This window comes from Stegodyphus dumicola, chromosome 4 (genome assembly GCF_044657685.1).
Source record: "Stegodyphus dumicola isolate Sdum_Otavi_A_Nest chromosome 4, ASM4465768v1".
NCBI classification, from domain to species: domain Eukaryota; kingdom Metazoa; phylum Arthropoda; class Arachnida; order Araneae; family Eresidae; genus Stegodyphus; species Stegodyphus dumicola.
This window is the reverse complement of record NC_140771.1, coordinates 71290565-71308374: the sequence shown is the minus strand read 5'-3', so window position 1 is coordinate 71308374 and position 17810 is coordinate 71290565. Positions and strand designations below refer to the sequence as shown.

Sequence of the window (17810 nt, the reverse complement as noted above, 5' to 3'; positions counted from 1 at the left end):
AGAAAAACAACATTATATTACTACAAAACTGATAAAAGACTTAGATTTTAATTACTTGAAATCAATTTACATAAAGGTTATTACCATTAAAAATGCTAATAATGCAACAGCAAACCCATGAATGAAGCTAATTAATTCACAGTAGAGATCATATTATTCTAAGTTTTGAGGCTATATATAGATTTGATTAACTTGTATTTGTCAAAAGATAAATATTCTAAATTACAAATATTTCTAATAAGAATAATCACTTCATTTGGGATTTATATGTGAACAGTCCCCTCTGTCCAGTTGAAAATTAAGTGCAAAAAAGAACTTGATTGGTTGATAAGCATCAACAGTTTGTAATGAAGGTAGTTTCCAGTAATGTTTTTCAAAGGCTACGTTAATTTTTTTCAGTATATGCTGAAGAAAAATTCAATGAATGAGAAAGGGAATAGGTTATCACTTATTCTCACGTTTTATTAATTAGTATGTGAAACTTAAAATTTAACTTTCGAACTTTTTAATTTTGTTAAAAATTAATTTCCAGTGTGTAGCCAATTTGAGTCCAAGATAACTAGTGTTAACTACAAACAACAAATTTTACTCCATAAATGCAAATATCTAAATATTAGATTTATTTGAAAAGATAAACAGCTTTGAATATAAGGTTCTCCTTAATTTCCAAGATAAAGTCTAAAATATAAAAATATATAAGTGAATATTTATTTCATCTTACAGTACTTCTAAAAATGATTTTTTTTTTCCTTGCCTCTTTAAAATTTCCTTAAAATAACAGACCATTAGCCATGGACCAATAATATGGTTATTAATACATTATCTATTTGTTTTAAGGCAAGCCAGTGAGCAGTATAGTAGATACAGATCAAAACTGAAATCGCTCAGCCAGACACAGCTTATATAATCAGCAGCAGTTACACAGTGTATGTATATATTAATATTACAGTTGGTTCTAAATTTCTTATCTATATATATATATGGCAATAATCTAGATTGTTAATTACAGGGCAATTATTCTTTAGAATATGATAAACTTCCTCTTATTCTGAATTTTCATGTATCCAAAATCTTGATTTTTAAGATCCCACCAAATTTTAGAGGTCTGTTTTTGACATAAACATGATAAATAAGAAAATAAACAAAGGAATATGCATGATATAATAAAGTATTAAAAACACTTACTAAAAGTTCATCCATATTCGTATTCCATTTTTCCAAGTTGATTCGTTTTATAGCACATTTCTCTTTCCTAGGCTTGCAGAATGCACTATGAACAATTGCAGTGGCACCAACACCTAAAATTCAATTCAAATTGAAAGACTTCAAAAATGGAAGAAAGAAATAAGGCATGCCTTTACAAATATTTCACAGGGTAAAATTTGCTTAACAACAATACATATAATAGTTTTCTGTCACTGGAGTAAAACATTTCCCTTTCCATTTTTATGTGCATCATCAGAATGATATGAATAAAAACTGATACTTTTTATATCCTGCTTTAAATTTAAATCTACAAAATTTTAGCTACGCAGGCTCTTTTCCATTAGCTTTCGGTAAAGATTATCAAAATTTCATATATATTTGATGAACAATAAACTTTAAATAATATCCACCTAAATAACATTTAAAAGAATTTAAAAATGGAAAATCGTACAAGAATTAATGATAGGATAAACATAATTCTTCGGTACTTTAGAAAAAATCATAGAATCTTAAATTAAGCGGTAAACACATTTCTTCGATCTCAAATAATTATATTACTTATTTATAAATTAATCGCATATACATTAAATGCTTTAAATGACATTCCTTGGTTTTGTTTTAATTCTCAAGCATGACATTCGAACACATATGCCGGTAACACACATTAAGCCAAATAAATCATGTATGACCAATAAAATAGCCAACATTTTATCATTTTTATAACAATATACACCGTTACAACTCACTCAACCTACCAATAACTTCGCCAAGTTCGTAGGAATCCTTGTCATTTGGCCAGCTCCCAACACTAGCAACTCCAACCTCTGCCATTTTGTTAGCTAACATGTTGCCAGCCGTGATCCGCCTAGGTTTTGCGTTATTCAGCTGATTGGTGGCGCTGATTTTGCGGTAAGTTCCAGGTGACCCGGGAAAAAGAATACCAGCTTTCTCCGCAGATCGAACTGAATTGTCATTGCTAATTCCAAAGAAAAGGGAGGAAAATACAAACGACATTTAAAATTATTTATAGATATCAAAACATTTTATTTACTCATGAAAACTGACTTTATGAAATAAAGAAAATGGTGAGACTTATTCTACAGTAACCATTTCATCAGAAGAAAAGGTATTTAGTACAGCAGCTAAATAATACTTTCTTCAGCTTAAGAATCTGACACAGAGTGCGGATAAGTATACAAATAAAATCCGAATGAATGCCTTTCGGAGGAAAAAAGCAACATTTGTTTTTAGTTCGTTAGTATGGGTGAGACTGATAGTAGTAGTAGTCGTTTTCAGATGAAAAAAATTAGGTTCAGGAAACATGACAATGAGATACTGAATGAGATTTTTGCAGAACCTGAAAGGTGAAATGTTTTTACAGAATTAAAAAAAATGTAAAACGGTCATTTTATTTCCATTCTACCATTTGAAAGGTGAAATAATTGTACTGCATAAATTTAATGAACTTGTGTTTTGCTTCTTTCAGCCAATTTTATATTCCACCATATAAAGGCCGTAGGAACCATAAAAATGTTCGTAAATATTAGAAGTAACAATGTCTGTTCTTACGCTTTAATCTGAAAAATTTCGTCGATAGTCACACTGCCTATGTAGTGTTTTGGATTGATTCATCACAACAATTAAAGGCATTTGCGCAGAATATATCTGTTATCCAAGTTAAGCTGGAAAGCTAATCTCTTCCGAGTAAATAACAGAGGTTAAGAATTATTGGCAAACAACCTCACAAAGATATCAAAGGTATACTTTTATTCAGGAAAACTGAAACTCCAAATTACCAAAATACCAATGTTTAGTAGCATTGTTAATTGCAGTTACCGATGCTACTAACTGTGTGTAGCATTGGTTAGCCACTGGTAACTGCAGTTTTCCAATGCTCAAATGAGCCCGCGTTCTTGAGTGCTCTACCAACTGAGCAAATCATATACTTAAAATTTAGTACTGGACTTTGTGCTTTAGTCATAAAGCATAATTTTATCACCTTCGCACATAAATAAACAGAAGTATAATAACAATTTAGAATTTTTATTTTTTTGGTCTGAATTTTATAGTAAATAAGTATAGCATCCATTCACATAACTGAAAAATTATAACCTTTATAAACTATTTTTCTTCTCCTTGAGGTTCTGACAACCAGTCTTCCATGAAATATGGACTCGACAACAACAGCAACAACAAACTACATTATATTTTCGTACACATTATATGCATTTCATTTGTGAGCTATTGTACTCTATCTAAAATGGAGCTACAACTAAAAATAATGAACATAAAATAATTTTAGAAAAGGCTCAATTCCGAGTGTAATTTCTCGTGTGCTAGTAACTATAGTTAAAATGCTATAGTTAGTAGCTAGAGTTGAATATTACATTTATTCTGACAATGTAAGGTATATAGTAGTTTGTTTTGCAGTACTTACAATAAACACTCATTCTCTGACAGAGTTTATGCAGAACATGCAGCAGTGAATATTCTACTTCATGTTATTATACAAGATATTATTCTATTTGATGTTCCATTAATAGAAAATACATAAAAGTTTAGCATACCATAGATATTTACCATATATATTTACCATATTTCACCGCGTATTTTCTCTTCTTTTAATTCCTACTATTAGTTCACACTCTTCCTAGATTTTGTTCAAATTTTCAATTATTAAAAAAAATACTTTTTATTCATCCTCTAAAGTTCAAATACAGTTTTTTAAACTTGTAGCGGATGATACATGATGTTAATACAGTTTTTCATGTATTAAAGTCAATTCCTACTTATTTATTCCTGTTTATCGGAAATAAAGATATGCTGCTTTAAATAGATTATAAGACTTACAAATAATGACCGTTTATTAGAAATTCTCACGTGCTGTAAAAATTAATTTTATAACAACTTATAAATAATAGTACATGACTGATTGTAATATTTAACAAAAATGATAAGTGGCAACAGTAAGACAGAGTTGTAAAGACTTTTAAAGTGTATGGAATTAAAGAATTGTAGTTTTATAGAGTTGGGTGAAGCGGATGTAATGTCCCATTATGTAGCGAAACTTCTCCGCATATTTCTATATTAACGTGATAATAATATATGTTTAAAATATAACCCTTTAAAATGTCCCTTGCTTCACAAACGGAGAATGCGAAAGGAAAATACAACCCAACCCAAGCGACGATTAATATTCCATTAATATTATTATACTCTTTGCAACAGGTGAAGCATACAGTGTCTCAAAAAAGTGATGGGACACTTGTGCTTTACAAAAGGAAACTGCAATAAAATAAATTTAAAAAACATGTAAAATTTTTTGTGGATGTGTTTCATACTTAAATTTAGTAACAATTATTACATAACATACATTTTCTCAAAATATTAAAATAATAATTTAATAAAAATACAATTGTTTAGAACGGAACAGAAAACGGCTCACTTAAGTGATGGGACACTACGTACTATGCAACAAAAATCGTCTGAAGTAAGCAATAAAAATATCTTTTGGGGTATTTATTTTTACTCAAAAGCAATTGCCAATAATTTATAAAATCGTCTGCAGTATTTCTCTCCAGTTTGTTTTGGAATTTTTGTGTTTTTTAGCTCTGTGCAGCCATGAATGCTAAACGAAAAGAAACTTTGCCTGGAATTCGAAAATTAGTTATTAATTTGCATATTGAACGTGGAAAATTTATTAGAGAAACTACTGAAACAGTTAACTTCAGTCATTCAACAGTTTTCAATATCATTAAACGATATAAAAAGAATCATATGATTCAGGATAAAAGAAGACCTGGCCGACCATCAAAGCTATCCAATGGAATAAAGCGAATTATCGTTCGAAATATTTAAAAAAAATCCAAGAATGAGTGCTCCTAAAGTTGCTGCTGATTTACAAGCATTATATGGAGTAATTGTTAATTCTGAGACTGTTAGAAGAGTAATTCGATCTTCTGGATATCACGGTAGAGCAGCCAGGAAAAAATTCTTCGTAAGTGAAAAGAATAGAAAACTCAGACTGGCTTTCGCAAAATCCAACATAAATAAGAATTCTGATTACTGGAATGAAGTTATATTTGCTGATGAGAGTAAATTTAATATATTTAGTTCTGACAGTAGAATCTTGCTGTAGAGAAAACCCAGGAAAGAATTTCGCAAACAGAACTTGGTGCCAACAGTAAAACATGGTGGAGGAGGAGTTATGGTATGGGGGTGTATGTCGTCTGCTGGAGTTGGTAATCTTGTTTTTATTGACAGTATAATGGATCAGTACAAGTATATTGACATTTTAAATCAAAATTTGAAATCTTCAGCACGAAAATTGAACCTTCATAACGATTTTAAATTCTACCAGGACAATGACCCCAAGCACAGTGCTTTGAACGTTAGACTCTGGCTGCTGTATAACTGTCCTGAAATAATAAAAACACCCCCACAATTTCCACAATTAAATCCCATAGAGAATAAATATTTGGCAAGAATTCGCAAACACACCATTTCTTCAAAACAACAATTAAAATCGGTGCTTCAAGAAGAATGGGAAAAAATCACTCCAGAAATCACAAAAAAATTAGTCGAATCTATTCCAAGAAGATTAAATCATGTTTTAAAAGTAAAAGGAAATCCAACAAAATATTAAAACCTTTTAAAAAGTAAAATTTTTGGATAAATATTTGATGGAAAAGTAAGTGTCCCATCACTTAAGTGAGCCATTTTCTGCTCCGTTCTAAACAATTGTATTTTTATTAAATTAATATTTTAATATTTTGAGAAAATGTATTTTATGTAATAATTGTTACTAAATTTAAGTATGAAACACACGCACAAAAAATTTTACATGTTTTTTAAATTTATTTTATTGCAGTTTCCTTTTGTAAAGCACAAGTGTCCCATCACTTTTTTGAGACACTGTATGTCGCCTTGAGTCGTGTGAAATCATTAGATGGAATATTAATTGAAGAACTTTTGACTGGTAGAAACTCACTGGAAAGGTACCTTGCAATAATGAAGCATTACAAGAAATGGATAGAATGAGAAGTTATAGACCACCATCAACTTCATAAATAAGAAACGAAAAAATTTTAATAATGTTAATAAAAAGTAACTTAAATAAAATTTTTCTTTGTTGACCAAAGTAGGAACTGACTTCAAAAAAATGTTCTTTATATTACTTGTTTTTAACTACTTTTATCTCCCGAAAACCGAAAATCGAGAGGGGAAAGTTATGCCAATAATTCAATTTCCGAAGGGCGTGGTTCCAGTAAAAACGTAACAAATGAAAACTGTCATGGATAAACTACAGGTAACACTACTAAATTAAAACAGGTAACTAATTACTAATTAATTAATACAAGTAGCAATAATATTACAGGTAATTAATTAATTCTAAATTAATACAGGTTGTTTGACTTGAATTGTTTTGTATTAGAGTGGTATATATTAATGCAGGTAATAGTAAAAGTTTACAATTAAGTGCCCCTTGTTTATTTGGCGATTCTTTTTTGACGCTAAGATCGGCGTCAGGCACGCAACGAAACCAAAATAAGAAGTCAAAGAATTAAACGATCTCGGTGTCCATGTACACATCGATTTATTTTCACTTAAAAAAATCAGACAATTGCACAAACTAGGCATTGCGCACTGCCTTGACTTTGTCCATGAACACATCGATTTATTTTCACTTCAAAAAAAATTCAGGAAGCTGAAATCAAGTTAAAACTATTATGGTAACCAGAAACGGGGTTTCATCGCCAAACTTGAACAAAATTTTTCACCGATGGAAGGGGCACCCAATTCTACACTATAGTCCAGGTAATAATATCATTTCTTCAAATATACACTCCAGTAAGAATATATAGTAATATTAAGACTATAATACTTAACACGATGTCTTAATTTCTACTTCCCTATAACTTGAGCCTCGCCTGCTCGTATTGATGGCTATTAATTAAGATACAATAACATGCCGAACAAATATTAATTTAGAAGTCAAACAACTAAAATCAGCGTTATATTTTCAAATTTTCACAGGACTAGTCTCGATGGTTTTACCGAACCATCATCCTCAGCTGGAAAAGTGCAAATGAACGATAGGATATTCTATCTCGTTCATTTGCGCTTTTGCAGCTGAGGATGATGGTTCGATAAAACCATCGAAACTAGTCCTGTGAAAATTTGAAAATATAACGCCGATTTTTGTTGTTTGACTTCTAAATTAATATTGATGGCTATTCCTTAAGAATAGTAGTAATCATCCATAAATAACTAGGAGACAGGGTAAATGTGCAAACTGGCTCAGCGAAATCATAAGCTGAATATCAGCTGTATTTGCTTCACTGTGATGGGATTTCGTATTAGAGTGGTATAAAGTTCAACAGTTAGAAGAGAAAGGTTCAGCATGACCTTCTCAAGTAGTTTGCAAGGGTTTGTAGTAAGTTAAAAAACAATCATTACATGGATGAATTCATTTTAAAATTTAGGGAAGCTCGTCTCGGTAAGCACTGAGGAATGGGAAATTACGAGAATATTTTTAAAATATTAAGAGCCTGGTTCTAAAGATAAGGAAAGGAGAAATGCGCGAGGTAATACGGTAGTAACGACAACGTACACGGGAACAATCTACACATGTGGGTAATCTATACATTGTGTAATTAGTAATTATAGTTTTAAAACAGAAAGAAATACATTTTTGTGAACATATTTTCAACGTTTTTCTGCAATATTTGAAGAGATTTTCGGAAGTTTTATAACGAAAACATACCGTGTAAAATTTTAAAATAACTGCATAAAATCCCCTTACAGATTTAAATTGCATATTTATGTAAAATGTAAAATATCTTTCAAATAATATATTAATAGAAACTCTTTAATTCTGTTTTCATTCTAAAAATAACAGAACAATAATTTTCCAACTAAATGAAAAAGATCTGTCATTTAATATGTATTGCCCACTTATTGTTGAAGTCTGAACTCCACCACCTGTACATTAAACTGTCATGTGATCTGAAATGGAATTCGTATAAAAGCTTAATTACGTTGCAACTCCCTCTTCTTTTCTGCTGCTTTCCACTGTGTCGCTGGCCACGCAAAGTTTACTTTTCTAAATTCGTCCATTATTTAAAATGTGAACTGTACAAAATTGGGAGGTGCATAGCGAACACATTTTATTTTTGGATAATGTGCATTATCCAAAAATAAAATTATGTGTAGAATTTACCGTTATGTGGGTTCTTCGAGTGTAATCTTGCTAACTACGCAGCAAAGTCTTCAAGTTATGATGCAGTCCTCTCTCCAACGCCAGTCCGTTGCAACTCTCACTAAGTCATCTTATCACAATGGAACAGTGTTATTATATATATATATATATATATATATACCAATCTGGCAAAAACGCAAAGGGAGATAGAGGAGACTGAAACAAGTAGATTTTGTGGCAGATCTGGAATGTATGCATCTATATGGTACGTTGAGGTGGCACAAGGCACTGTTGAGCGATAGATAAAAGCGTTCAGCTGGTGTATTGTCATTCTCAGTACATAGTGATAAATGCAATGTAAATAACTTTAAAATACTTCAGAATAGCTGGTTGCCCTAGGTTTTCAAATTATTTTATAATCAGTAATTTAGTTAATGGATCGCAAATACTACATTTCTGTTTTCTGGAAGTGTTTTTAAATGATTAAGGATGCATTTCTAAAGAATTACCAAAATTTTCTTCAATATTTCCTGTATTGTTATTAATAATATTCCTGTTAGTCAGTATTGTTCAATCAATAATTGTTTTTGAGTTTCAGGTTCTCAGAAATAAAAATAATAATAATGATAAAAAAACTCCTTATGATTTTATCATTCTACTGGATTTCTTCCATAAATGAATATTTTAAAAAATGAAAACAGATATATGAAAAACTGTTACATTAAACTATATTACATTAAAAGATATTTTACGAGTTTCAAAGCTGGTGTTGTGCCATAGTCCATGAATGTTTTATTTGTTTTGCTTATCTTTTATTTTCAAATTTTATTTCAGTAAATTCAGCTCCTTGTTAGACATTCTCAGATTTCTTTCATATACCTTATAAATGAATACAAATGTTCTTCAAATATTAACAAGCCCCATTAAAATCGGCCGACAACTGACGTTTTGACTTGCGAAAAATATTTCATTAAATTTGCAAAAAATATAAAATTTAAAAAAAATTAAATTGAAAATACTTGTCTTTAAAATTAAAAAAAAAAAGCGACGGGTTTTTTTAAAAAACAAAATTTTAAAAATACGGCTCTAGTTGCCGCCACATTTTCACAATGCATACATACATAGCGATTCTTCATTATTTAGTTATAGAGATAAAGACTTCGGCTTAATGCTTCTGGTTTGAGAAAAAGGAATATTAATTAGGACAACAAGTTTTTGGTAAGTTATTTCAGAGTTAAAAACTGAATCTCGCTGATATGAGAAAGAAAGATGAAATTTTTTTATTCCTGGCTACGAAGAGAGTGGGTAAAAAAAACCCCGATTTCCCCCCCCCCCTTTTCTGATAGTCGACAACTTTCATTTACAAGCTGCGTGTTATTTTTTAGAAAGATTAATCTATGTTTGAAAGATCATCTAATCAAGAAAAGGATATTTTGAATAGTAACAGTATATACAATTTTCGAAAGCAAAACAAAACAAAACAAAAAAATATGCGAAAGTTTTTAGAACTAAGAAGTCGCGCTGAATATATTGCTTCTCGGAAATATGCACCAAAATGTTATCAGCAAGAAGCACTTATTATTAACAATTGCTCAATCAGCAGAAATCCAGTAGACTTAATATTTCTATAAGCTTTTAAACCCCATTTTGACTAGGCATTTGAATGATTTGTTTTAGATGATTATTTATCTTCAGCTTTAAAAGTGCACTTAATTTAAGAATGAAATTAAGGAGTAAACTGCGGCATGTACAACATATATACAAAATATTAATATTATTTTGCACACCAAGATATTCTGAGTTTAATTCTAATCGAGTTAAAAAAAATCTTAACTTTCAGCTTTTTTGTAGCGCCCAGGGGTCGTTTTTTTAATTTAACACACACACATACATATTTTGACAGCATATGGAATAACGCCCTTTTGAGCTAAAATATTTAAAAACAGCATATCTTTAGAATTTCGGACAGACAGTCTTGCGGGGCGCTGGCGATAAAAATGTTTTATTCCGTACAATGTTGTCACTGTTCGCTTTGAAATCGCTGAGTTTTTAAATCTAAAAAGTTTTACAAGTTACTAAAAAGTTTAATCTTAAAGTTTTACAAGTAGAAGCGTTGTAGAAGCGTCCAGATGTGTGTCAGCTGAGATTTGCCGTATGAGCCAACCTGCCCTTCTCAATCCGATCACCATGCCCCTTGTAAAAAAATTCTCTGTCTGCTGGAGCTGTCTCCGTTGACAACGGCCTGGGATTCTCTGCTCTTAGAGGCGTCATCTGATACAAGAACAAATTTTCTACGATGATTCCATAGCAGAAATAACGGCACGGAAATTCAACATTCTGCAGGTTCCTTTCCTTATATCTGCTTTAACATGCGCTCATGGAGGTAGGAAGTAAGATGGAGTCGCCCTAAACAAGTTTCTCCGTACCCTGCTCTGAAGCACCGGCGATCCCTACGTGGTGACCAAAACATTGGGTCATTTACCATTGAGTTCTATGGGATTTGACGCGTTCGGGTGTAAATATTTTGTAATTACGTCGCAAATATACATATAAATGTATATATTTTCTTTTTCTACAACACTTTAGAGTCCTAAGTATGTGAAAACAACATATTTTTAAACAACATTTCATTCTGAACGGAATTAAATGCTATACTTTTCACAGGACAGTTTTCTCAGAATGGTTTAATTTGAATGAAATATTTTCACAAGTTTTCGTTAATTGCATTAGAAAAAAAAAATTAAGGCAATTCGATTTTATTCGGTTAAGGTACAAAAATTAAGATCAAAGTTTATTGTATTATTAATATTAAAATTATGCATTATTTCTTTTCTATTTATAGAGCTTCTTCCTAAAATACTTTCTTAAATATGACATGATTTTTTGGCTTCTTTTAAATCGAAAAATGTAAGTCAATTTATAATTAATGCTCTATTCGGTTCATTTTAAATTAGAGAATTATTAGGAATTAGCGAAATACTTTAAATAAGTATTTCGCTAATCCCTAATAATTAAATAGGTATTAAATAGTATTTGACTTTCTCTGAACATTTCTGAAAGGGAATAAAATATTTTTTTTTTTTTTTTTTTTTTTTTAAGTATTATTTAAAACTTGTAACTGAGTTATTATAAAATGTAAAGGGAATAATTCTTTTAATTATACTTATCAGATTTTTTTTTTTTTTACCCTTCATTTCAACAATACATATTCCAAAACTCTTTATTACGTTCTTAAGTGCGCATCTCGTAGCATTTGCTTTACAATACCTTTAAACAGATTGCTTTCCAATGCGAACAATTCTTGCTTAAATAGTTTTATAACGTATTTGTCAACAGGATTTCAATTTATGTTTACAATTCAATATTAAGGTTATTATATATTTAGATAACATTTATAATCATTATAAATTAGATACATTTAATCATTAGATTTCTTCACAGTACTTCCACAGTTGTTTATAAGTGAATAAATTCTTCATTTCAAATACATTTATAAATAATTTAATGAATATTTAAGTATTTTGTCAAAGGCAGATACATGCTTTTTGCAAGCACATGCATAAATACCCATACATATTTCCTATTTATCATTTCCGGCATGTGCAAATCTTTCATTTCTGTGCATTTTTTTCGTGCATTTTTTTAAAAATATTTTTCGTGTAAAGTAATTTACACTAATTTAGCATACACCCGAAAGTTTTACATAAAAAATATATATGAATATAATTTGAATGAAAATTATAAGTATTATTTTTAATACCCACTCAAAGGTCAGTTTTTCTTCAAAATTCCTCCACGATGGCATCTCCCTCTTTAGTCAGATAGCCCTTGCATGCGTTACTCTATTTAATAAAAACTTAATCTGACCTATGTGCCTAATTACAAATATTTTAACATACACAATTTTATACTTACATTTAGCCATCAAGTTTCAAACTTTTCAAATCTTCTAGAAAATAAATTTTGGCAGATCTCTTTTAGCAATTTTCTTAAAATCTATATTTTTGTACTGCAACAGCTTAGAATTTTATAAAACAAATTCATAATCAAAATCGCTGTTGTTAGTTATCGAAAAATAACCAAGATGTGATTTTTGTGTAAATGTCAGTAAACTATACAAATTGCTATTATCCATTACACTATGAATGTTTCTTTCACGCGAGAGTGTCCTTTTTTCGATTTCTATGGAACTATCGTGTGTCGAAATACTATCAGAATCTTGTCAAGCGAGCTTCTGAATGTAAACAAAGAACACCCCGTCTGGTGACCCAAGCTTCAAAGCAGTGCTTCACTTCTAGCGCGGAATGGCCCCTCCTCCCTTTCCTACCTCCATGCATGCGCTGGAGGGCTGCGAATTTCACATCGTTCGCATTACTCGGTGTCGCGCGTCAACCCTGAAATTTGCATAATTTTCGGGTTACTTCTTCTTGGTGTTGCATTTTCAATGTCGGGTAGTGTATATGTATACACCGAACAGCCATTACATTATGACCTATCTCCATCTATAACAATGGGCTCGGCAGGAAGCAATCCACTGCGCGTGCGCTGCTGATGTTGAGTATATAAAGTGGCTATGCATTGTTTTTCGAAATTCGTTCTTACACTTTTTTGTTTCACTACTTAGCGACCGCACTCAAGTATCATGTGACTACTTCATCTCCGCTACTGTGACTTATTCTGCCATTTGCACTGGACTTAGAATATTGAATTCTAATATTAATCAATTAAGACTTAATTTGTACTATATAAAATAACTATTTATGATATTTTTAATCTCTCAAATGTATAAAAATATCATTTACAGCATGAAACTTTGAAATGCTATCCAGCCGATGTGATATCATAGCCATGTCCAAGTGACAAATTTGTCACGCCCTTTCGCCATCTTCTATCCTATCCTCCTGGACTTAATGTTCTACACTCATTCTGCTATTAGCGCCCGCCTATGGAGCACGAAGTTCTGACAGCCGGAACACAGCATGAACTTTTCATGATAATTTCGGCATACAGCGGAAGTTGGAGTTTTTCCAAACACAGCGCCGTGATTAGCGACATAATGGGAAAATAAGCTGATTTATCAGACTTCGATAAAGTTCAAATCATTATGGCTCGGCGACTGGGATCACCAATATCAGAAACGATGCATTTACTGGGCTGTTTGCAGTTGTTGTGAGCACATATCGAAAGTGGTGTATGGATGATGAAGCAACAAGTCGCCGGCCAGCAGTGTGTCCTTGACGGCACAATGTTTCCAGAGGAGAGTGGAGATTGTTACGCCTTGTTCGCCGTGACCGAAGAGCTACAACAGCCTAAATCCTCAGCAGCTACAACAGTGGTGACCCAGTGTTTCTCAACATACTGTGTAGCGTTGCTGCGCATGAGCCTACGCAGTCGGAGGCCGAAACATGTCCCTGCACTGACGGCACATCATCTCCAGCTGCGTCTGCAATGGGCCAAAAAACATCGGGACATTAGAAGAATGGACGCATTAGGACATTAGGACGCATAATCCCCATAGAACAATTCCTGACGTGTGTGCGCTACGTGAACATCGTTGCAGACCAGGTTCACCCATTCATGACAACAGTATTTCCGGCGGGAGATGGTGTTTACCAACAGGATAATGCACCATGTCATAAGGGTTGAACCGTCAGGGAGTGGTTTCGAAGAACATTTCAGTGTCTTGGCCTACAAACGCATCTGACATTAATCCAACAGAGCATTTGTGGTCCCACCTGGAAAACAAAATGCGTGCTGCCACGCTCCCTCGCAATGTGCGGGTATTGCAGGACTAGTTGGCAAGCACTTGGTACCAGATACCTCAGACTACCTATCAGCACCTTGTGGAGCCAATGCCATGCTGGGTTCTGGCAGTTTAGAGGGCTAAAGGTGGTTCTACATGTTATTAACAGGTTGCTCATAATGTAATGGCCCTTCGGTGTATATGATATTTATCTAAGTATTATATTTCTATGCTTATATATATGTAATTATATTTTTAAATCAATTAATTAAATTAAATTTTAATCATATTGCTTAATAATGTGTTGGTGATTCTCTACCTAAATTGCATCCCTGTTCCTAAATTTTTGCGAAATTTCATTATTATAAATTATATTAATATGTTGGTGCCCGCCAAATCGCCAAACTCATAAATCTGTCATATTACATAAAGTCCTTAAGAACACTCGTGATGAGGAGATAGCGTCACCTCGTGATTTCAATTAATATCGCTGATTGTATGAACACCATGACGCACACATATCTATAAATAGAGCTTCTCCTCAAGATACAGGAGGAACGCTTGTGAGACAGATGCTAAAATAAACGTATCACTTTATATTCCAAAATTCATGTTGCCCTGGCTGCACAACACAAATAATATATGAGATTCTACATTTCATATATATATATATATATATATATATATATAAGCATAGAAAGAAAAGGAAGAAAGAAAAAAAAAGAGTTTCACATTTTTTTTAACATCTCAAATTCAAATTCATAAAATTTATTTGTTGGATATCTTAGCTATACTGAGCAAGTAATAGAAGGCAAAAAATTAATGTTTTAACCTTAATTTTAAACACAGTACGTTGTCTCAGTCGATGCACACTTAAGTTGTAACGTTAAATGCAATGCGTTGTCTGTTTTAGCAAAAGTATGATACAAGGATTAATCAGCATGATATTGAGTGTCAAAAATCTGTAATACTAAATTTCAGTTTCAATATACATTGATACAGAGTGAAATTCCAACATCAAGAAGCTATTGAGCTAGATAACGAAGTTTGGCAGCTGTATTTGCCCATCTGAAAGATGACATCTAGTCAAATTTCGCGCTGGAAAAACTTGCAAATCAGGTTAAATACGCGATATAAACCTTGTGTGTGCTTTATCTTCGGGAATAGGCATTGTGAGCGAGAGTAGTGTCAAGAATGATTTTTAAGAAGACGAAATAGATAATATCAGCAACTTGATGAGTTTGAACGAGACTACACAACAGCGCTACAAGAAGGTGGATTTGCCTTTCGCGATATTGCAGGAAGACCTGATAGAGATGAACTTGCTGTACATGCGTGTTGGCAACAGTGGTCACGGCAAAGTGCTGTCTCAAGAAGGCCGGTGTTCGGCCAACACTCAAATGGAAGACCGCCGTATTTGCTACATGTCTGTGGTGCATATCACTGAGTCTGCAGCAGGCATTCGAGCACTAAAGTGATATAGTGAAATATCTGGTGCTATTCCGTTTTGAGAACCGTAAAAAATCGCCTAACTATTGTTGATGTCATTGCTGCCAAAAATAATTGCGGCTACCCTAACGCAAGAAAGGAAGTACAATAGTAAATAACTATTTAAGATTATTGTCTTAATTTAGATGAAAGGTTAAATTTATATAATACTTTTTTATTATTATACTTTATATAAAAATGGATAAACGTAACTGAATGGAAGCATAAGAGTAAATAACTATTTCAGATCATTATTATAATTTATATAAAAAACGGCTAAACATAACTGAGTGGATTCCTGCATCGCTGTTTTCGCTACCGAGTTATCGCTAAAGCATTACTTCATCTCGCTAGTTGTTCAAACATAATTTTCTATTATGAATGATGCCTTTTCTTTGAAAAAAAATCTATTGCAGACTTTTCGTCACTGGGAAATTCCCAAATTGTTAAATCCACAGCGTTATCAAAAATGATTTAAAAATTAAACTAGTATTTCAATGGCGTCTTAAGAAATATAGAACTATCTAAACTTACGCAATTTGAAATCAGCGTGTAGGCTAGATCTGTTAAATGGTCGCGTATGCTAGATTTGGCGCTTTTGCGCATACATTTTCGCTGCAATTTTTTACGGTTCTCGAAGCGAAATAGTACCGAATATCGATTACTTGAGCAACAGCTCCGAGCCAGACACTCTATAGCGGCATACCACTAACTCCAAATCAGTGCCATCTGTGACTTGTGGCGGTTAGAGCTCGTTGGAGTCAAGTTAGCGCTCGTTGGAGAGCGGAATAGGGATATGTTGTGTTCTCAGATAACAGCCTTTTCTGTATTGGCCAGTGATGACCGTATGTTGGTTAGGAGGAGGCCAGGTGAGTGCTTGGAACTAAGTTATTTGCGGAGTAAACGCATTAGACTTAAAACAAGAGTTTTGATCTGGGAAGGAATTTCCTATGACAGCAGGAGCATTCTCCTCGTTATCCCACATTCCATGACAGAAGATTTGTAGCTCAGATTGATGACTGCACCGTTGTGCTACAATTCTTTAGCAATACTGCAGGAGGCATTTTCTAGGAAAACGTTCGACACTATTGTTGCCTTGGCCTGGGAGATCACCCGAGCTTTATCCCACTAAGTACGTATGGGACATGATTGGATGATAAATACAGCTTCATCCACGACTAGCATGGATAGTTGCAGATTTGACTGATCAAGTGCAACAGGCATGGAACTCCATCCCACAAAACGACATACGGCATCTCTACGGCGGAATGCATGCCCGTCGTTTGCGTTCAACATCATGGCGAATACAGTGGTTATTAATCTACCACAATTTCACATTTGAAACTGCTCTTCTCGCACACCTGTGACCTTGAAACATTAATCAAATAAATATGTTACGTACAGAAATGCTTTGCCTACATTCATATAAACTGATTTCTTCTTTAGTGCTGGGATTTCATTCTCTATCAGTGTATAAGTATTTAAATTTAAGGAAGGGAAGAAAGGAAAGAACATTAGATTGCCGTAGGCTCTGAATAAAACTGAGCCGAATTCGAGTGAGTAGGTTTTTCTCTTTCAGGAGTAAAACACAAATGCAGAAGTAAGAGAAGCAACAACCATTTTATACAGAACCCGTCCCCCCCCCATGACAGAAGAAAACGCGTATCCAGAGTTACTTATTTTTAATATTCTTTCTCTTTCTATTAGATGTTATTTTATGAACGAGAATAAATAAAACTGACCAAAAGATTATTTTTCGTTTTGATTTTCTCTATTAAAAATAGTTTCAGCTTTTCTTAATCGGTTGGTTATAAAAATCTAATTTCTCTTTTTTTTTTTTTTTTTTTTTTTTTTAAATATTCATCAGGAAATTATCTATCGCATTATTTAAATTTTCAAATCTATTATTTTACATTAAAATTATATTTTTATAACAAACTAAATAGAATTTTGCAACATTGAAAATATTCATGTATTTGTTACATATTTACAGCGTATCCACACTACACACATAACCCCCCCCCCCCAAAAAAAAATAGAAATTGAGGTGCAAGTATAAAAGTTAATATTTTGAAACTTCAAAGCGAAAGTTTAATTTTAATCCAAACCAGAAACTTTGAACTCCTTAGTACATGTCACGATCATTAACAACCATAAATGTAAGATGATGCG

At 32.6% G+C, this 17810-nt stretch overlaps 1 protein-coding gene across 4 annotated transcripts in view; it reads right to left on the bottom strand.

The window, feature by feature from the left end:
- fray (oxidative stress responsive kinase frayed) overlaps nucleotides 1-17810 on the bottom strand; it is a 384455-nt gene that overhangs the window by 22467 nt on the left and 344178 nt on the right. For 3 of the 4 annotated variants that reach the window (XM_085815068.1, XM_035365925.2, XM_035365928.2), the window contains 2 exons: nucleotides 1962-2182; nucleotides 1186-1298 (listed from right to left, as the gene is read on the bottom strand). In XM_085815068.1, the coding sequence (XP_085671194.1) occupies nucleotides 1186-1298; nucleotides 1962-2182 (334 nt within the window). Of the gene's footprint in view, nucleotides 1-1185; nucleotides 1299-1961; nucleotides 2183-12171; nucleotides 12228-17810 lie in introns of those variants that run through there. The other variant, XM_035365929.2, reaches the window with a different exon arrangement.